We start from the raw sequence: 22,224 nt of genomic DNA, 5'->3' as shown, positions 1-22,224 counted from the left end.
ATGTGTCATATGTACTATTGTCTGTCTGTCTGTTTGTCTTTTTCATTTTTAGCAGTGGCGTTGTCAGTTTATTTTCGATTTATGAGTTTGACTGTCCCTCTGCTATCTTTCGTCCCTCTTTTTCAACAACATTGTTTTTCAGTCTACCAACCTACGTTTTTAACATTTCAAGAACAAAGATATAGAATTGGACAGAAATTGTGGGACTACATGTTTTTTTAAACAAATGTTTATCAGTTGATCTTCTAAAAGTTTATTTGATTTTTGATTTTTGATTTTTGGTGTTTTAACGCCACATTTAAGCACCGCTTTTGGGCTATTTCGTGGCGACTAATTTTAATTGGTTGTGGAATTCGGAGTGCCCGGAGAAAACCACTGAATTTCGATAGTAAAACTGACAATCCTAGTCAATTAAAATTGGAGTCGAGTGCACCTGCAAGAGCGGGGCTTGAACTCACAACATCAGTGTTGACTTGCTAGTAATTACAGTAGTAACTACTTATACCACTCGGCCACCGAGGCCCCATAAAAATAATAAATTTCAGATAATTCGTCAGAATAAGTATTCAGAACAATTAATCGAATATACAAAATTCTTTTTTGTTTTCTCATATATATGCCAATTTTCACAGAACTTGTCTGCAAACCTGAAATTTGGTTCAACCAATTGTCCCTTAATTAAATAGACAAATATTTTGAGTTGGTATAATTTGAATACAGTAACACTGATAAGTTTTATACAACTAAGTAAACGTACAACTATAAATTATAATAGATATAAGTCTATATAAACGTAAGACTGCCAAACTCAGGAAGCTGTTGTTTTAGTTTGACTGAAGTAGCGGGCTAAGCAGTGGTTTTAGTTTGATTTTTGTCCATATTCATTGTCAAGTTTAAACAAAAAGAGTAGTCAGCACTTTAGTGTTGACTTGAATATCAATTATATGGTAATTTTTATAAATCAACTGCTTGCAAAAGTATGAATTATTCGGAATACTAAGGATTTTTTTTATCCCAGTCATATATTACCTTAGCCGTATTTGGCAAAACTTTTTGGAATTTTGGGTCCGCAATGCTCTTCAACTTTATACTTGTTTGGCTTTCCAACTGTTTTGATCTGAGTGTAACCAATGAGTCTTATGAAGACGAAACTGACGTATAAGCCTGGTACCTTTGATAACTACTTATATAGTTTTGACACATATAAATGATTCTTTGGATTTGTTTTATATTTTGGAAATCTAGGAGAAAATATCTTTTCAAAAACATTGCAAAACTAGCAGTCTATTATCTCTTTATACTGGAAAGTTTTGCCAGCACTGCATGGAAATTGTAGTACCAATTATTTTTATTGATATGACCCATTGTTTCCGACTCCGCCTAAAACCTTAGATATATTATGTTCTTTAAAAGTGTATGCGTAAACAAATACAAGGAGAAGATGGGCATTCGCCTATTAGACACAAATGACCAAAATCAAATTTATGATATCGATCACAGATCTTAAAACATGATGTACATAATAGATTGATTGTTTGTTGGCTGCTTAAATTCCAGTGGCAAATATTTCATGCATGTTCAGGGCGATACACATTTTAAAACATACGATGAAAATTATTACAGGAAACACACTTAACTCTGAAATAAAGATATGATCAGATATACTGTCAAGTGTTACTCGATACAAAGATTGAAACATCTCCGTTCAGTTTAAACGGGGTATTCACACACGTTTCTGTGATCTGTTAACTGGCCCGTAAGTACTAGTATGCAAATTATGCGTGGATGATAGTGTTTGATTAAACATTGACTGGCTATTCGCATTTTTACAATAATTTAAACTAGGGGTATTTACTTTTTCTTTATTTATGCATATATCATTGACTGAAAAAAAAGAGCAAAACTCTATATCTAGTCGTGCTTTATTTTTTGTAATATGCTCAACGGTTCATTTAAATGATTTAGCTCATCCCAAGTGCAGGAGTTCGCCGTTCAATTCTTGGTCAAATCAATCCAAAGACTTTAAGTGTTGTATTTAAGAGAGCAATTGTCTATTTTGAATAATATCTTTATTTAAATAGTAAAATCTAATAAAGAGTTTTTGCTGAATTATTTTGTTTTCAGATTTATCACTGGGAATTCTTATTTTAAATTGTTTGTTGGTGGCATAAGTAGTCCAGTCAATATATGCAAAATAGGTTAAACATCAATAAAATTTCTACAGAAACTTCTAAAGCGTTGTTTTTGTTTTTTGTTTATACGTCACCATTATTATTTTACTAAAAGCCTTCCAATTATACTTATGGTGGAAATTAATGAGTTTTGGGTTAATATATAATATTATGATTTACCAATTAAAAAAATAAAATAGATGAATTAAAACTCGAAATTTGTTATACTTATATTACAAATGGAGCAACATCTTTTATTACAATATATCACTACATGAAACATAACAAACATGATTGAATAAGGAAACTGATATACATGCATTACTTGAAATTACTGTTTTCAGGGGTTAAAACCTAAATTTTAATCATGGCATCTATGAAAACAGGAAACCGGAAAATTGTCATATCAAGATTTTTGTGACAAAATTTTTCAAAAGATATTCTGAAAAAGTAGTTATATACAAAATCTCTCATGACAATCGTTTTATATATCTTAGTTAAATGCTTCCTTATTGAAAAAAAATCAAAACCGGGAAAATAGATACCAGTAATGTGTACGTACTATATATCTGTTGTAAACGTTGTTGCAAAGACTTTTTAAAGGTATGGATAAAACTTGTATTACATATAGCTAGCATAAAGAATAACAAGGGTAACACGACGGGTGCCAATGTGAAAAACAATCTTTTCACCATTGCAGATCACTTGAGATTAACTCCAGTTTTGGTTGGGTTTTGGTTGATCAGTCTTTTGATTTGTATATTGTGTTTCATGTATGTATGTTGTGTTTTATGTATACTTGTTGTTTTTCTGTTTGTCTTTTTCTTTTTTATCCATGGCTTTTTCGGAATATTTTCGACTTATAATTTTGAATGTCCCTTTGGTATCTTTCGCCTCTTTTTTCCAGAGCCTGAAAAGTAGCAAGATGAAGGGATTACGTCGAGTTTTTGGAACTGTATAATTTTATAAGATTAAAAGATTACAGCTGATCAGTAGGTTCAAGTACAATGGGTGGCAACATATCTTTAAGATTATCTAACCATGATATTAAGATTTTAAAATTGATATTTGCTGCTCCTCCAAATGCATGCGGCATTTAGAAGTAAAAGTAAAAAGGCAAATTGACTCGGTCGGCGCATTAATTTTTCGGTAAGGTGACCTATAGTTTCTTCCTACGTTTACGTTAATGCAAACCTTTGTGAAAAAACGCAAACTATCTGTATTCATTACAAGAAGGATTGTAAAATTACTTTGAGTTTTAATTGGAGGAATAACTTTAATTACAGTAATTTTTTATTTTGAGTATTTGGACCGTACGCGTACGGTCGGACCGTATGAGTATACGCGAATGGTCCAGTATGAACTGACCATACATGTTATTGGATCATATGTGTTACATCTATACAAACATTTATCACAATCTCTATTTTTAGTTTTACAAATTGTTATAATTACAATAAGATGGATAAAATGAACTACCTAACAATTTCAATTAGATATTTGTTTAATTGTATATCTAAATCCTAATTCGAAACTCTCGCCAAAGGTGACACTCGCTACCAAAAGTATATTTTTCATATTTCGATTAGCATTTTTTTTTAAAGTTGCTAAATATTCTAAAGCAATTGTCCTTCCACATTATACACATTCAATTTCAGTGAGAATAATTGTCATAATTCAATTAGTGTATTATGTATTACTGATCTACATGCTAAATATTAGAGATTTACAGATTTAATTAGCGTGAATTTTTTAAATAGTTAAAATATAAAGTTTTTATTTCAATTACAATTGATTTTTTTCTATTTATTTGAGAGTTAAGTTATCATGGTTATGTTGATCTGTTGTATGTATTTGTATCTAGTACAATTGACCAACTTCTTGATATAAGTCAGACCGTATGAGTATTTCGAAAAAGTACGCATACGGTCCAGACCTTACGCGTACGGTCCAAATACTCATACGGTGTGGAACATATATAAAAAATCAAAAAGACACGACAAAAAAAGACAAGACATATAAGAGATGTCAGTGCAATCAAAACAATGAGGGGGGCAAGGGGGGTCCCAATAACAGCAAAACAGCAAATTGATTTGGCTCATAACAGATAACAAGGAATTAAAATGGACAAAAACAGATAACAGTAAATGAAATATTAAAATAATTCTGTCTTTGACAAATCAGTATTTCTAATTACGGATATAATCCTTTGTAATGCATTCCATTTTTTATGACTATGTTTTTAGTATTAATTTATGTATCTAGAATGTGTTTCCCCGCCGCATTTTTGCGCCTGTCCCAAGTCAGGAGCTCTGGCCTTTGTAAGTCTTGTATTATTTTAATTTTAGTTTCTTGTGTACAATTTGGAAATTAGTATGGCGTTCATTATCACTGGACTAGTATATATTTGTTTAGGGGCCAGCTGAAGGACGCCTCCGGGTGAAGGAATTTCTCGCTACATTGAAGACCTGTTGGTGACCCTCTGCTGTTGTTTTTTATTTGGTCGGGTTGTTGTCTCTTTGACACATTCCCCATTTCCATTCTCAATTTTATTAAATTACTACTCAATATATTATAATATTTTGTATACGCTCGTTTACGGAACGTATTATGGTATACTGTTGTCCGTCTGTTGTCAACATGTCGGACATTAACTCAAAAACTCTTTAACCATTTGCATTAAACTTTCGGAAATTGTTTATATCTATTGACGTGAGCTCCCTTTTTTTTATATAAATTTTAGATTTTAAGTTTCTGGGTAATGGGTTTTTATTCAATAAAATTGGTGTTTTTTTCAGTTTTCTGATAATATCTCAAAAATGCTTTCACAAAGCAAGGAACTTTGGTGAATTGTTTATATCTATTAACATGAGGTAACTTTCAATCTTTATAAATTTTAGATTTTACGTTTCCGAGTTAACGGGTTTTATTAATTAAAAAAGGGGTGATTTTCCAGTTTTCAGACATTAACACAAAAATGTTTTCAGCAGTTCTCATGAAACGTTGGTGTTTTGTTTATATATATTGACTGAAGCTCCCTTTGTTGCTAATCAAAAAAGTGACCTAAAAGAGTTTGAATATTCTGACTTTTTCTAAATGACCATTTAATGAGGTGTGTGAATTTTTCTTAATAAAACTATGAGGCAAAGTGGTATATAGGGTAGAAAAATCGAAAGCACCAATTATAAGCATGCAATTTATCAAGTACTTCGAACGAATTTTGACACTCTAAAAGCAATTTATTCCACTATTTTCAAAGGCCTTATTTGAACAATTTTTTATCAGCTGAGGTTTTTGATTGTACCAAGTGTACTAGTAAATAGAATACATAGTTTAGTAGGGAAACAATGGCTTGAAACGAAATAAATCTTTGTTTGTAATGAGTTATGTGCAGCTTCGGACCCAAGTACATGGTTGGAACTTTCATTGTACAATGCATTTGGTTCTGCTTTGAAAAGAATTACAGAGCTGAGTCTATGTATCATATTATATAAAAGGTTAAGTGGTTGTTAGGACCTAGTTCTTAATTGAGATCCTTGTCAGATATTCCTGGCCATATGCTTTCCTTTTTTTGTTTTAATTTAATATGTTCGTACGGAAACAAGGAACATTATTCTCATACAAAAAATTAAGATAATTCTAAATATACATTCATAAAAAAAAAATGGAATTTATTACAAAGGATAATCATAAGATATACTTGAATTGTCCTGGACCTCACTTCTGTGATGGGTATATGTTAATGGAATCCTTCTCTGAATACGGGACAAACATATTAGTAGTGGTAGACCCCAATGGCCAATGATCTTCAATTTATACCGAATATTGACTGTAAAAAAAAATGCTAACATTCCAATTTTCAATAACAGTTAACAGCAAATACATTATCACAATAACAGATAACAAAAAAACTAAAAGCCCAATAACAGCTAACAAAGAATAAGACAATAACAGCTAACAGCAAATATATTTTCAAAATAACAGATAACAAAGAATTAAATTGCCCTATAACAGCATAACAGTTAAACCCCTTGCCCCCCTCAACAATATATCATATATACAGGTAAAATAACAACGGAAACAATCGAGTAAACCCTATACATTTGCAGTACAGATAAAATAAACATTATCCAAGTATCGAGAAGGAAAACACTTACCAAGGTAGGTATTGTATGTTATATCATATTATTTAATAATTCTGTGGAAAACTTATATCGTTTTATAGAATTATCTTTGACAGTCTGGTATTATTTCATTAAGTTTAGATTCCATGGGATTAATCGATTTGTGCTGTTTATTCTTGACGTCTTAATATAGATTGTTGATTTCAATGTGCTTTCCATTGAAAAAGTGAAAAAATGGCACATCTATTACACACAAAAAAAAATGATCACAATGTTAACAAGTACTTATATTATATTGAAGTATATAGATTTTCGGTATCGAAATTGTAACCAATACTTTATTCAGAGCCCAATGAACAACGGATGACGTCTGGAAATACAGACAGGCAGACGGACGGACGGACAAAGCGACGACTATATATATATGCTCCTGGTTTGTTTTCGGGAAATATTAGAAACAAATCTGTTAAAAGTTCCATGTAAAACATTGTAAATATCAAAGCATACAAATAGTTCCTGTATTAAAGATAATAAGTATTGCTGTGGTTGTCTTGTAAGTCGTTGCACTTGGTCACACAGTAAAACGGTTAAATTTAGATATCAAAGCCTAAACTTTAGCCGATTTATTGTAGTTGTCAACACATAAGATACTATACATTGGTCTCAATCAGATGTGTCGTCTTTGCAGTCCTATATACATAACTAGTATACAGAATTATCATTTGCATTCGAAAATGATTTTTTTCTCGAAATTATGAAAAAAGCTTAAGTCTTTTGATAAGCGCTCAAGAAAAGCACTCATGTCGTAGTCAATACTTTAATTTAGCCGAACATTTGTCTTTAGACAGCTTCGTATTAATGCACCTTTTGTTTTGCAAGCTATATAATCAAATTGTTCAGATGATTTTGAATACGATTTTGAACTTTTCTCAAATCAATTTATGGCAACCAACCAGAACTATTTGTTTACATCGTTGCTATAGGGTCGTCCAGAGAGCTTATAATTTCTCTTGCGCCGGAAGTGGCATTCTATGCCAGGAAGAAAAATATCCATACAGGTAAATAATAAACGCAGAATCTTAGTGTAAGGCTGCATATTACAAAAATGGATAATGTACGCTACTTGCATACAAATTTAAATGAAAACGCCATATATCTGTGAAAAATCGATTGTCAGGTAAGCTAAATTGAGCAAAGATCGATTTAAGAATTCAATACTTTAATATGTAACTTTCGTTTTTGCACTTTACCGGTTTTAGCGGTAATTTTTCAATACCACAAACATACAATTGACTCGTCTGTACATGATAGCGACCATTAATAATTAAGCTTAATATACAATTGTGATTTAAAATTTTAAATCTTTCACAAAATAAAACAACAAATTTCACGGTTGATTTTTTTTATAATAACAAATGGTTTCATGATAGTATCAAAAGTACTATAACTATATTGATTTAAATCACAAAGTTATAAATATCGATATTGCATAACTGATACTATTTTAATTTTTAATTAAATTAAATTGATTTTTACTTATACCTTTATGATCCTTTATTGTTTATGCAGAAATTGGTATGTGAAAAAATCATAGCAGTAAAGTAAAATGGAAAGAAGATCAGAATTTGGGGTTTGCATAGAATCTGAACTTGAAAGAAACAGTCGAGTCTTAGACTCAGTGGAAGATGCACTAGAGGGACAAAACAGCATTGAGAGATGCATAGTTGAACATAGCGAAGAAAGTACAAGCCAAATGTATGCTAATGAGAGTTTGACACCAGCCAGTGATATTACTGACGAAGAAGACAAAATTATGTCACCATTAAATAACAGGGAAAACAACACAGTAAACCACAGTGCCACTCCACGATTTCTTGTAAAATACTGCCAGTTTATCGAAAAACACCTTTGTATTGCATTTGGTAAGTTTGTAAACATGATAAACAATCATCGTGATTCATCGTGGTCAACATCATGTCATGTATGAACATTAGAAATTAAAAATCATCACAAAAGTATATGCTGTAGCGTTTCTATTCTTATTCACAGTCAGTGATTTCAGCAACTGCAATAAAACAAAAAATAATGTCCTTTTAAATAATGCAATGGAAGGATAAGCTTTGAGAACATAAACATGTATTTAATATGTTAATGGCACACATTGGCGATATTTATCATATGTTCATGCGAGCCATATCAGTCGTCATATCAGAATCAAATATACTCTGGTAATTATTTCAAAAGCGTCCATCGCCAAAAACTTTATGATTTGTCAAAACGTCCTAATCCTTGAAATTCAACCAATGATGTGACCTGTTACTTTAATTCGAGGTAAGAACAATGAAATTGTTTTAATAATTTTACTTTATTTCACTTGTAGCTGCTACACTAGGATTGCATACATCAATCGTGATAACAACTATACTGCTGATAGTCAAAAGTTATAACGTCTTTCCAATAAGTTTTCAAGACTTGCCATTGGTTCTTTATAATGATACCTCGCATACACAAGATCTGGCATGGCGGTATGCAATGCACTACAAAAATAAAGTCATACATCCCATTTTTGGTGTTAAACCTCGAAAACAGCTTTCAGAAACACTCGAACTTATATTTGAAGGCGATGATATTTTCTCGGAGATAAATATGAAGTTACTGAATGAAACAGAATCGAAATTGTTCTATAGACAAGACTTTCAAGCCGAGTTTTGCTACCCCAGCCTTCAAAATGGTTGCGAGAAATCCATATCAGTCCTTCGGCTCTTTGATGGCACGTATTCAGATGTTGACAGAGTCTTCAATTCAGGATCCTTCAAAAACGCATCAAGTATCATATGTAAAGCCGTCAAGAATAATAAAACCAGAGTGTTTCTCCTACCACTATTGGAAAAGGGTTATGATCCTTGTGATGGAAACCAGATTTCGTCAAGAACACGAATATTTATGTTATCTAGTTGGAAATCGAAGGAACATTATAATGAAAATAAATATCGAGAATATATGGTTTTGAAAATTCAAAAAGAGATAATAAGAATCCAAGACGAGGTACTAGACGGACACATGTCCGTATATTATTACAGCATTAAGATGTATCTGTATGATGTTTATAATGAAGCATTTAGAAATATGAAATTAGCTATCGGAAGTTTTTTGTTTATTTACATATTCATGTGGTTCCAGACTAAGTCTTTCTGGATAACATTTTTTGGAATACTGAGTATTTTCACGAGTTTTCTCTTAACAAATCTTATATATAGGTTTGTTCTTCAGTATAAATATTTTGGATTTTTTCATATTATTTCTGTGTTTATAATTCTTGGAATTGGTGCAGATGATATCTTTATATTCTATGACACTTGGATACTATCAAAACATATCAGATATCCATCAAAAGCTCACCGTCTCGCAGATTGTTATTTGAAAGCAGCAAAAACGACATTTGTGACATCACTAACAACTATGGCAGCGTTTCTTGTGAGTGCGCCTTCCCCGTTGATGCCCGTTGCTTCTTTCGGAATCTTTACCGGAATGCTCGTTGGTGTTAATTTTTTATTTGACCTCACATGCTTTCCGATCGTAATTTTGTTTCACTCTGAAATAATAACGCCATGTTTTGCTAGACTGGTCCCATGTTCTAGGAAAACACTGTCGGTACGAACAGAAAGTCAAGAGATATTAATTGCAGCACACCAAAACCGAACATCTTGTGATAACAATGATGGCTCTCAAGATAGGACTTATCACCAGCTGCAGCTACAAGATAAAGCGAACGAGGAAAATGAAACAATACTTGACACAGTACATCATATCGAAAATAAGAATAAAGTAGTTTGGTTTTTGGAGAATAAATTCTACAATTTTATGATTTGGAAACCAGTTAGAATAGTAATACCCCTTATTTTCCTAGTGATAACTGCATTTTTTACATACAGCGCTACAACTTTAGAAGCTGACAGTTCACAGGTAAGATATTCATATTTTATTTTTTAGATTCCACAACGACAGAACAAAAAATATCTTTTATTTTCTCATTGTCCAGTGCTAGATACAAGTAAATCACTTAACATAAACTCCTCGGTTTATAGTTTTCAGAAAATCTCATCGGACTCAGTTTTGATCCCATATTGAAATATTGATGAAAATTTGCATATAGACTTTTTTTACCTGATTTAATCAAATATGTAATTAAAAATATACCTGTGCATATTGCAGAGTCACAAAGCCAATAAACACGTTTTAATGTTTGATATTTCAATATTGAATTTATCTGTAAAATAAAATATACATGCATAATAAAACCAACATAAATTGTGTTATTTCAATATTTTAAGCGCTGGGTATAGATACCACTGCTGTTGGACTATTAGAGCCAAAATAGTATCATCAGCTCAGTATAGTCAACGAGAAATTATGACTTCTGCCTTCTCCTGAAGTAACTATTGAATTTCGCAACTCATATATAACCAAGCTTCTAATTCCCTAGTAATAAATGCACACCGAATAGTTGCCTATTGTGTATTCTATAAATTGCAAAAAATAAAATTGAGAATGGAAATGGGGAATGTGTCAAAGAGAAAACAACCCGACCATAGAGCAGACAGTAACCGAAGGCCACCAATAGGTCAAGTTTATTTTTGTAAACAATTTAGAACCAAACTTAACTTGCAAATTTTCTTCTATTCGCTTCCAGGTTAAAGTTTACAGAGCTTCCAACAACTATGCAAAAGCTATAGAGCGCCATTTCTCTGGGTTCCAACAGAACTATGATGACAGTTACAACAAGGTTCATCTCACGTGGGGCATGAAGCCACAAAATATGGAATCATGTGACTGGAAGTCAGGTGACTCTTGTACAGGACAGTCTGAAATCGATGAACATTTTGATATGTCGTCGTCTGAAGCACAAACCTCGCTCATGGTGAGTCTATCATAATGCTTGACAACAGTTTTCCTTGTAAACCTTTGCAGAACCTGATTTGATAAGCTCAACATACTCAATTTTTAAATTAAAAAAAATATTACAGTCTATGGTATGTTGATGTATGTGTCAGCATAGGTGTCTCCTGTGCACGATTGCAACATTATTGACGTCTGTTATTCTTATTTTCCGCTTTCCTATTAAAAGTGGATAATTTTCTATTTTGACAAATCTACTTTTAAAAGCCCGAAAATTGGGATATCTTCATCAGTACAATCATGTTATTGTACAATTCTTTATACCGAAACATACAAACCCATCCCCAATGCGCCTCACCATCGTAGTTGATTTGGCTTTTTAACTTTTTTTTATTCGAGCGTCAATGACGAGTTGTAGTTGACGAAAAGAGCGACTGATATACATGATCCCAATCCTTGTATCTTTTTGCGATTTTTTTTAATTGAGTTTTCTTATTGAATTACGGTCTATTTATTTTTTGTACTAGCTTGTTTGAATTATATTGAAAAAGTATGCAATGAAAATATAAACATTTTTTTTTCTCTCAGAATTTGTGCCGACGATTAGAAAATTTTACAGATGAAGAAATAACATCCTACGGAATAAAAAGGAACCTAGTGACTTACAAACCAGAAATAGCATGTTTTATGTCGGCCTTATATAAATTTATACAGGTAAGTAAAGAAAAGACTCAAGTGTTGGCTTGAATATTGTGCTATTTATTTTTTTTAACTTCTAAAGTCGTTTTTGGTAAATTTGAAATGTGATAGTCACTAGCTTTTATTTCTTATATATTAAAACAAAAAAAGGCTTTACGGTGACCTTTATTTATTAGTTTCTGTGTCATTTTGGACTCTTGTGGAGAGTTGTCTCATTGGCAATTATACCACATCTTCTTTTTTTATTTAAATTGTTATATTTTTAGATCTTCAAAGAGAAATATGTATGTACAAAGCATATTGAATCTGAAAAAAATCTTTACACATAAAAAAAAAAAAAACCCGGTAGAAATTGTCTGGTGAGATGAAACTGGCAGAATCGTGCCACTTAATATCAATTATACGTCATAACATGGCTGACTATTGCAGACTAAAGATGTCTATTTGAAAGTAGATAGCTAATTGTATATGTATCATATCTAATGTTCATTTTGAATGTGTATCATTACATATATCCATAAAGATATCTACATTATCAATTATTTTAAGTTATTTTTTCTTCTTCAAAATTATGACTAAAGTTAGGGTCCAGTAACGTTTGTACAAATTTGAAACATAGACGAAATCCAATGATTCGTCTTTCAATCAATAAAACATTAACCATTGTTTGCATTTACCACCTTCTGTAACTTTTACATAAAAAAGTATGTATTATTATACCCCCGCTTTAAAAAGGGTGGTATACTGTTTTACCTCTGTCTGTCCTTCCGTCAGTCCGTCAGTCCGTCAGTCAGTCCGTCCGTCCGTCCGTCCGTCCGTCCCATGAATATTTTTCGTCGCATTTTTCTCAGGAACTGCAATACAAGGATTTCTGAAATTTGGTTTCAGGGTTTATCTATGTCAGCTATACCGTGTGATGCGTTTTCAGATTGATCACTTAACAACTTCCTGTTTATCGAACACTTGTATGATTTTACACATGATAGCCAAGTTGAAAATTTTCGTCACATTTTTCTCAGGAACTACAATACAAAGATTTCTGAAATTTGGTTTCAGGATTTATATAAGTCAGCTATACCGTGTGATGCGTTTTCAGATTCATCACTCGACAACTTCCTGTTTACCGAACACTTGCATATTTTTACACTATTATATTATCCACTTGCGGCGGGGGTATCATCAGTGAGCAGTAGCTCGCATTTTCACTTGTTTTATTATGTATTTTCAGAATAATGGTTATTTGGAAAATATTCCTTTTCCATTTACAAAAGAATCTGTTGTTCCGTTCATGAAAAAGAATTTGCAGATATACAACATATCAAGTTTACCAATAGATTTTAACAGATATTTTGAGGTAAGACGGACGCATTTTGATCCTCTTACATTTATATAGAATGCATGGTATTGCCGGTTTATATGTCCGTCCGCCTGTGTCGTATCAAATTAAATAAGTTTAAATTTCTGGTAGTTGTCTATGAAAATAGGCTGAAGAAAGACGGAAATGTGGTTGTGTGAATTGGTCATAGCAAGGACTTATATATACGTCCCTGGTCATAGTGACATCGGCATAATATTTATATTCGTATTTATTCATAATTTATGTTAATTAGTTGAAATGTGGATTTCCTAATTATTTTATAAAATTAGTGTATCGTATATATGTAACAGTGAATTTGCGATACAGGGCTAACAGGTTCCTTTGAACCTCTTACTAAAGTTTTATTTTATAAATGTTACTTATTGACAAGTAAAATGAATTTTATTACAAATTGTAGATTCTTGTATCATACTGGCTAACTAATGGATATACACACACCCTCACTGAAGACTTCTTGACATATCATCGTCTCATTGGTGAGATGACAATACCAGGAGTAACGCAACAGTTCAACAGATCATCGTATATAGGTAATAAAATTGAGAAAGGAAATGGTGAATATGTCAAAGCGACAACCACCCGACCATAGAATAAACAACAGCCGAAGGCAACCAATGGGTCTTCAATGTAGCGAGAATTCCCGCACCCGTAGGTGTCCTTCAGCTGGCCCCTAAAATATGCATAATAGTACAGTGATAATGGACGTCATACTTAACTCCGAATTATACACAAGAAACTAGAATTTAAAATCATACAAGACTAACAAAGGCCAGAGGCTCCTGACTTGGGACAGGCGCAAAATTGCGGCGGGGTTAAACATGTTTATGAGATCTCAACCCTCCCCCTATACCTCTAGCCAATGTAGAAAAGTAAAAGAATAACAATACGCACATTAAAATTCAGTTCAAGAGAAGTCCGAGTCCGATGTCAAAAGATGTAACAAAAGAAAATAAATAAAATGACAATAATACATAAATAACAACAGACTACTAGCAGTTAACTGACATGCCAGCTCCAGACCTCAATTAAACTGATTGAAAGATTATGTCTTCATCATATGAATATCAGGTACAATCCCTCCCGTTAGGGGTTTAGTATCATACTATCATAAAATATATGAGAAGAACATAACCCGTGTCATGCCAACAACTGTTTTTTTTTTAGAAATAATTGTGTTTAGTTCCGATGTAAAGACCCTATCAGTGAATCAATGTTAAAGCCAAAATATGCAATCTTTAATGACATGACAACAGTATCGTAACTATATCCCCTTTTAATAAGTCTATTTAAAGGTTTTGTTAGTTATATGAGGAGAATACTGACATTTTTGTGCTTTATAAAGAATATTTCCATAAAATTTTGGATGTGAAATACCTGAACGTATAAGATGTCTGCATGTTGAGTTATATTTACGAATTATTTCCTTATACCGGTGATAAAATTTAGTAAATGTTTTGACCAGTTTGTGATATCGAAAACCCTGGTGTAATAATTTTTCAGTAATACATAAATTTCTCTCGCTAAAATCTAATACGTTGTTACATACACGAGCGAATCGTACAAGTTGAGATATATAAACACCATAAGATGGTGACAAGGGAACGTCACCATCTAAAAATGGATAATTAACAATAGGAAATGAAAAATCATCTCTTTTATCATAAATTTTTGTATTAAGCTTCCCGTTTATGATATAGATATCAAGATCGAGGAAAGGGCAGTGGTCATTGTTATCATTAGCTTTATTTAAAGTAAGTTCTACAGGATAAATTTCTTTAGTATACATACTGAAGTCGTCATTATTGAGAGCCAATATATCATCCAAATATCTGAAAGTATTGTTAAATTTTTGTATCAAATGTTGTTTTGATGGGTCTTTGCTAATTTTAGTCATAAATTGTAACTCATAATAGTACAAAAACAGGTCCGCAATAAGTGGTGCACAGTTAGTCCCCATTGGAATTCCAATAACTTGACGATATACGGAATCTCCAAAGCGAACAAAAATGTTATCAAGTAAAAATTCAAGCGCATAAATAGTATCAAAGCATGTCCAATTGACATAGTTCTTTTGTTTATTGCTACTAAAAAATGATCTAAAAGAGTTTGAACATATGTACTCGCATTCCGACTTTTTAAATGCCCAGTTAATTAGGGATTTGAATTTTTTCTTAATAAGAATATGAGGTAAAGTGGTATATAGGGTAGAAAAATCAAAACTTTGAACAGATTCAAAATCACCAATATATGCATGCAATTTATCAAGTACTTCCAACGAGTTTTTGACACTCCAAAAGTAATTAATTCCACTATTTTCAAAGGCCTTATTTGAACAATTTATTATCAGGTTTTTTATTGTACCAAGTGTACTAGTAAGTAAAACAGACTATTTAGTAGTTGAACAATGGCTAGAAGATTAAATAAATCTATATTTGTAAGGTTTTTTGTGCAGCTTCGGAAGCCAGTACATATAGTTGGGACTTTAATTGTGTTTGGTTCTGCTTGTAAAGAAGTAGCTAAAAGTTTATGTTTGTTACAGATGTCGTTTTCTGAAAATGAAGTAAGTTAGAATGTTGGTGAATTCGTGATTTCCTTTTGCAGAACCTCTATATAAAATTTACGTCAAACAATAATGATATTATTAGCAGCTTTATCAGCCGGAACAAAAACAAATTCCTTGGCTAGTTCTGTTAGTTTATTTTTGATACGCGAAATAGGGTTTTTAAAGTTTTTGTTAAGAGTAAAATGTTCTTTAAAATGTTGTATTCGAATATCAACTATCTTCATTACTGAATTAAAAAAAGAGTCCAAAGATTTTTTGTCAGCTTTTTCCCGTTTTACCCATTTCAAACAGTAGGCACGGAGTGAGTCGTTGATGATATTACGACACTCATTCCAGTTAATAGTTGACGGGGGACGATATTTAGGTCCTTTACTGAGGAATGATTTTAACTCTCGGTCGCGAACGATGTTAAGGTCTCCTGTTATAACATGGGAAATTGGGCCATAGGTGTATTCTGAATTACTGCAATTACACGACATAGGTGTATATATATTCAGTGATATTTACATCTTTACACAATTGGCTATAATTAAACACATATTATCGGGTAGATTTCTTGTAAATATAACAAATGAGAGGGAGTTCAGTATTATCAAAATATCCAGGAATTTGGTCTTTAACAGAATGGTCGTTAAAAATACCGGCAATATTTACAAAATCAAAACCTTTATTGACATACTTTATTTTAATAAAATGTTTTTAATAAAATGTTTTTTATGATCTTCAGGGCGATCAATTTTTGGAAACAGTTTAGAATAACAATATGCCATTATAATTTGAACAATTTCATACTTAGGACTGTAATATGACATTGTGTTGCAATCCTCTAAAATTTTATTTAATTTATTTATAGGTAAAGAACAAAGCTTGGTTAACAGATAATGTCTGCCGTTGTTTTTTGAAATAGAAATTAGGTCCGAAATATTTGTATGGTAGTCCGAAATTTTCTTTGATTGCGATTTATTCTGCGTCCATGAGAACGATTTTTACGAACAGTTTTAGAAACTATATCCAAAATGTTAACAGAATCGGTTCTTGATATATTGCCAATTCCCATGATATTATCATTAAGACCGAGAGGGTAGACTGTCTGTAATTTTTTAATCCAATTTAATTCATTTATTTTTCGTGATCGTACAAACTTAGAATGAGATTCACCAGGCTGCTTATTTACTACTTCTAAAGGTTGAACTGTTAAATCTTTAATAGGATGACTGTGCTTCTTAAGATGTTGATAAATGATACTTTACATATGCTTTGCTCATTGTTGAAGGTCGTACGGTGACCTATAGTTGTTAATGTCTGTGTCATTTTGGTCTTCTGTGGATATTGTCTCATTGGCAATCATACCACATCTTCTTTTTTATAAATACACTGATTTCGTGTTGCTTAGTTTTCGATTTTCTCTGTTGAGATTTGTATACTGGTTTTTTTTTTGTTTTTTTTGTAATTTCAGTTGTTTTACGACTTATGAGTTTGAATGTCCCTTTGGTATCTGGTTCCTCTCTTTTTTAAATCAAGTTTTCCCACACGTGATGTGTTCAATTTGTGTTTCCTGATTATTTGATATTACCTGGGTATAGAATATATTGAGAGTATACTACCGGTATAACAGGCTATTTTATAGAACAAGGGTGTATAAACAAGTATAGCTAAAGAACGGTTGCTATTGCTTGGAGATTAGATTTTTAAAAAAAATTAGAAATTAATAAATTGATGCCATCAATTTTTATTTAGGAACGTATGGAACAAGATTGCGAGTTGTTGCAATAGAAATCAACACAACATTTATGTTTCAAAACCTTGGATATCGAGAAGGCAAACCAATCTATCATTTGTGGGAAAAATTTATACAGCAGGAGGTAAAATAATTTTATAGTTTCACGTGTTAAAAATGTAAACAAAAAACACATAAATACAACCACACGTATAAGAAAATATATCCGAATACTTAGTTATTAAAAAATTATTAAAAAATGATGGTATATAATAAACCAATCCAAATGAAATTTTCTCAGTCGGATCAATAGAACTGGCTCAATTTCGGCTCAAGTATACCTGCAACATTGTACTTTATCAAATTGGAAAAAAAATCCATAGAACGATAGAATAGTTTTGCTAACCTTAAAACATGATCACTTTTCAGTACCTCTCCTAGAAATAGATGAGGAAAGAGACATCTGACATTTGTCAACATTTGTATGTAGGTTTTGTTTAGATAATGTACTTATGAATTTAAATCATTTTGAAACTAGGTATCAAAGATGCCAAGTTCTATGAAAAGTGGCTTCCAATCTACGCAAGAATCGTGGCACTGGATAAAAATTCAAGAGGTATGGATATGAACAAGTTGAATCTCCAGCATAACACATTGGTTAACGTTTTATCAAGAAGTTGTTTCTTACTTTAACGCAGAAATCTAACCATTCAAAAGTAGGTTTGTTTGATATGACCGTAACTGAACAATTATTTGCAAATACAATTGCGTCAGTATGTCTTTACTAAATTAAAAGAATGTTAACATACTTTTGGTTACAAAAGGACTTTACTATAAATCTACACTAGCATATATCTAGTGCCAATTCATGAATTGTAAAATAAAACAATGTTCAGAATGCGATTGTTTTCTGTGAATTGGTTGTATTATATATTACAGCGGGCTTACAGGTTCAATTTATTTTCAGACTCTTGTGAAATCTGCAGTGAGAGGTGTTGTCATTGGAATATCATTGGCATTTCCAATTTTAACTATTACGACACTGAATGTGGTGATTGGCTTTCTTGCTACCATTTGTATTACTATGATAACCATTGTTGTGGTTGGTTTAATACATTTGATTGGATGGAAACTAGGGGTAAGCCGATGTTTAAGAAGGTATGGTAAGGATTGAACAAAAAAACGTAATGTTGAATATCGTAAGAAGATCACTACGCGACGGACTGTCGAAAATAGTTTATTGTACAATGTAATAGCCTTGCGTAAAATTGGTGTTTATTATAAAAAAAAAATGAGAAAAAGATATCCTTTTGGTTTTAATACATCCTTGACTTCCAAATATTCGGCTTTGAATGTTCCCAGTGAAGGTAAATCCCAAAAAGCGCATTAGACGCTTGAAATAAAGTGTTGTTTTCAAATTTTACCGCACCAAGTGGATAGTCCGATACCGCTGCTGGTGCGCTATAGGCCTCACTGATATTACTACTGAAAACTTAGTAGTCAGTACGTCGAACCTATCTAAAATTGACCGTTTATAGATAAAAAAAAAAAAGATTGAATAAGGTGTTAAAACTCACTCGGGTAAAGTTAACCTTAGTTTATAGGGCTATTATTTTTGGTCCATTTTGATCGAAAAGCTCTTCACATATTTCGGTTCGTAAAAATATTTAGCTTGTCTCGTTTGCTTTGGGCAATCATGATGAAGGTGCATCCAGAAAAGTGCTTATATTCGAACGCACCAAATTTATATTGTGTTGATTTATTTTTTTCAGAAAGTTTACCTGTTCATTTATATTGTATATTCTTTTTCAGGTTTTAGAATCGATTAATCTGAGTTTGATCGTAGGATTATCAGTTGATTATGTGGTGCATTTTGCAGAGGCATACAGAACCTCGCCATTTACCGATCGGAAAGGTCGCGTAAAGAGCATGTTAGAAGCCATGGGTCTGTCTGTATTATCAGGGGCGATAACAACCTTTGGTGCTGCTGTTTTTATGCTGTTTGCTGAAATCCAATTTTCATATCAATTTGGAATATTTGTGATGTGCACAATCGGAACATCTTTTCTGTTTTCATTTCTGTTATTTCCTGCATTTATGGCATCATGGGGACCTGAGGGAAATACTGGATCAATTCCATCAATTGTGAAAGCGATGAAATTGAAGTGTCAAAGGAAACAGAAATATGTGAGGGTTAATTGCGATGAAACGTATGATTCAGACATTGAACTATTGAGTTAATGGCGGAGATACGTGTGATTCAGGCATTGAATAAACCGCCGAGATTATCACAATGATTCGGATGATTGAGAAATTGAATTGTTGAGTTTATTGCGATGAGACGCGCGATTCAGACATTGAAATACTAGTATAAAATTATACTGAAATTATTACCGTATGAAACGGACGCTTCAGACATTGAACTATCGAGTTAATTGCAAAGAACGTAGGGTTCAGACATTAAACTTTTGAGATATTTGCTATAATATGTAATTCATACATTGAACTGTTGAGTTAATTGCGATGACACATGCAATTCAGACATTTACATTTGAGAGTAAATGAATGGTACGGGTGATTTAGACATCAAACAATTGAGATTATTGCGATGATAAATGCGAGGTATTACATCTATGATGCGAGTGACATATTCAAATATTATGTTAGTTGTGATGTAACGTGCGATTCAGAATTGAACTATCGGAATAACTGCAATGATACGAACGATTCAGGCATCGACCTTCTGTAATGTGATAATTGCGAAGACATATACGTACGATTCAGGCATCAAACTATTGTGATAACTGCGAAGATATGTATAATTGTTATTATGATGTTTTCGATATAATTTTTATTTATAAGGCATAGTTTATGAAAAAAAATATGATTTTGTCTCAATACCGAGGACTCTTATCCATAAACATTTAGACATTCCAATGTTCCTTTAGGTTCTACAGTTAGTCAAAGAGGTGATATTGTTTTCTGCTCATTTTGGATGAAACTTTTTAACACTTATTAGAGTTTGCCATAATCAATTTACCAAAATCTCAAATTGTTAGAAATGGTTATACGAGAATATGTAAATATACTTTCAAATAATTTCTTCTCATTTGTTATATGAGAGGTTTATGACTTTAATCAGTGAAACAAATGTTTTATAATTGCAAACATGTCAATACAATATTTGGTTTATACAAAAGATGCAAATAATGAAACGTACTTCATTTAGATAAAGGCGATTTAAAAAGAATCTTGACGGTTTTGTTCAGACTAATCTTTACTTAAGAAAGAGAAAATAATTTTCAATAAGTCTATAATCATGCTTTGAGAAGGATTTAAGCAATGTCTTATATATAACAAGGCGAATCCAATTATTGCAAAAGGACAAGGTATGATAAGGGCTATTTTTGGCCCCCTCTCCAAATAATTTTATATTGATATCAATGATGGTCTTAGTGTAGACACTTGAAAAAAATAATGATTTTATTGTGTCCCGGTGAAAGGTAGGTTGCCTAGCAACGGTTTTTATTAAGAATGAAAATTATCACATATTAATTGCTTTATCAGTACAATTTAAATATTTGCAAATAATATTGTTTGCCCAGGAAGAACTTAAAGTCACAAATGAAAATACCCTTTGATTTTGTTTACTATATGCTTGAAAACAACATATAACGGCTGCAATTAAAAAAGGAATTTTCTCTGATAATCCATGAAAATAAATCTCAAATGTTAATAAGCGGACATGTTCACGGCAGATTACTTTACAAAAACTGTTAACAAAAATACCGAACTCTAAGTAAATCCGAAAAAGGGGAACATTTCCCAAAGATATGGTGGTTAAACCTGGTTTGAAAGCTAGCTAAAACTTTCAGTTGTATGATCAGTTATATTGACAAAATTTGGCAACCCAAACCGACATTATATTTTTATAGGTTCATGTGAGAATGATTGAGATCAAGCAGCCGAAACTGTTTTTGTATGCATAGCAGACAAACTAACAAAACTGACTACATGTAAATCAACTGACTAAAAGATTGAAACACATATACAATACAATCTGACAAAGACGCCAACAAAACGCTTTTCTAGTTAAAAGTACATACAGTATACAGTTTACACTTTCTCAATAAAGAATGGATTATAAAGTAAAATATATTATACAAAAGTTTTAAAAAATGAGAAAAAAAACATGTAAAATCATTTTGCGTCTGAATCGCATCTCTGGACCCATCTGCACAAGAAACACCCAAAGCCGAATCCTGATAGTTGGATGCATACATGCAGAGTCACTTCAAGCGCTATACGACCAAAAGGAACATATGGTAATAGCGCACAGAGACAAGAAAAGTGAAAACTGCTAAGTAAAGAAAAAGGATAAACAACTTCAGAACATACATCTATATACATTTATGTAACTCAAGACCATCTTGTAGGTTTTGTGAAGTAGACATTGAATAATTATCCATTCAATATTAGTACTTTCCGATAAACGTTTTGAGGAAATTGTCCAAGGACACTCTTTGACAAAACCCTGTCTTATTGATTTTTTTTTGTGTTCAGAAACCGATGACGAAGTTGGAGTCAGTTATATTTATATAATAGTTCTTGAAAACTGATTATTATCGTGATATATGGACTGCCCACAGGACAGTGGTATTGACTAAGAAAGTGGT

At 32.1% G+C, this 22,224-nt stretch overlaps 1 protein-coding gene across 3 annotated transcripts; it reads left to right on the top strand.

Annotated features, from left to right (window-relative positions):
- The first annotated feature begins 6,234 nt into the window (after positions 1-6,234).
- LOC139516149 (protein dispatched homolog 1-like) lies at positions 6,235-20,795 on the top strand. 3 transcript variants are annotated; one of them, XM_071306034.1, is made up of 12 exons: positions 6,263-6,332; positions 7,279-7,353; positions 7,865-8,217; positions 8,676-10,258; positions 10,986-11,213; positions 11,780-11,905; positions 13,119-13,244; positions 13,666-13,798; positions 17,569-17,693; positions 18,087-18,164; positions 18,516-18,686; positions 19,361-20,795. In XM_071306034.1, exons 3-12 carry the CDS (start codon positions 7,902-7,904, stop codon positions 19,787-19,789), a joined length of 3,315 nt encoding a protein of 1,104 aa, XP_071162135.1. In that variant the 5' UTR covers positions 6,263-6,332; positions 7,279-7,353; positions 7,865-7,901; the 3' UTR covers positions 19,790-20,795. The 3 variants fall into 3 exon arrangements, with proteins under 3 accessions (XP_071162137.1, XP_071162135.1, XP_071162136.1); XM_071306036.1 differs by lacking the exon at positions 7,279-7,353 and having other exon boundaries at positions 6,235-6,332; XM_071306035.1 differs by lacking the exon at positions 6,263-6,332 and having other exon boundaries at positions 7,339-7,472.
- The last annotated feature ends 1,429 nt before the right edge of the window (positions 20,796-22,224 follow it).

Source organism: Mytilus edulis, chromosome 3 (genome assembly GCF_963676685.1).
Source record: "Mytilus edulis chromosome 3, xbMytEdul2.2, whole genome shotgun sequence".
NCBI lineage: Eukaryota > Metazoa > Mollusca > Bivalvia > Mytilida > Mytilidae > Mytilus > Mytilus edulis.
Note: the sequence above shows the minus strand (reverse complement) of the source record. Positions and strands in the feature narration are given on the sequence as shown.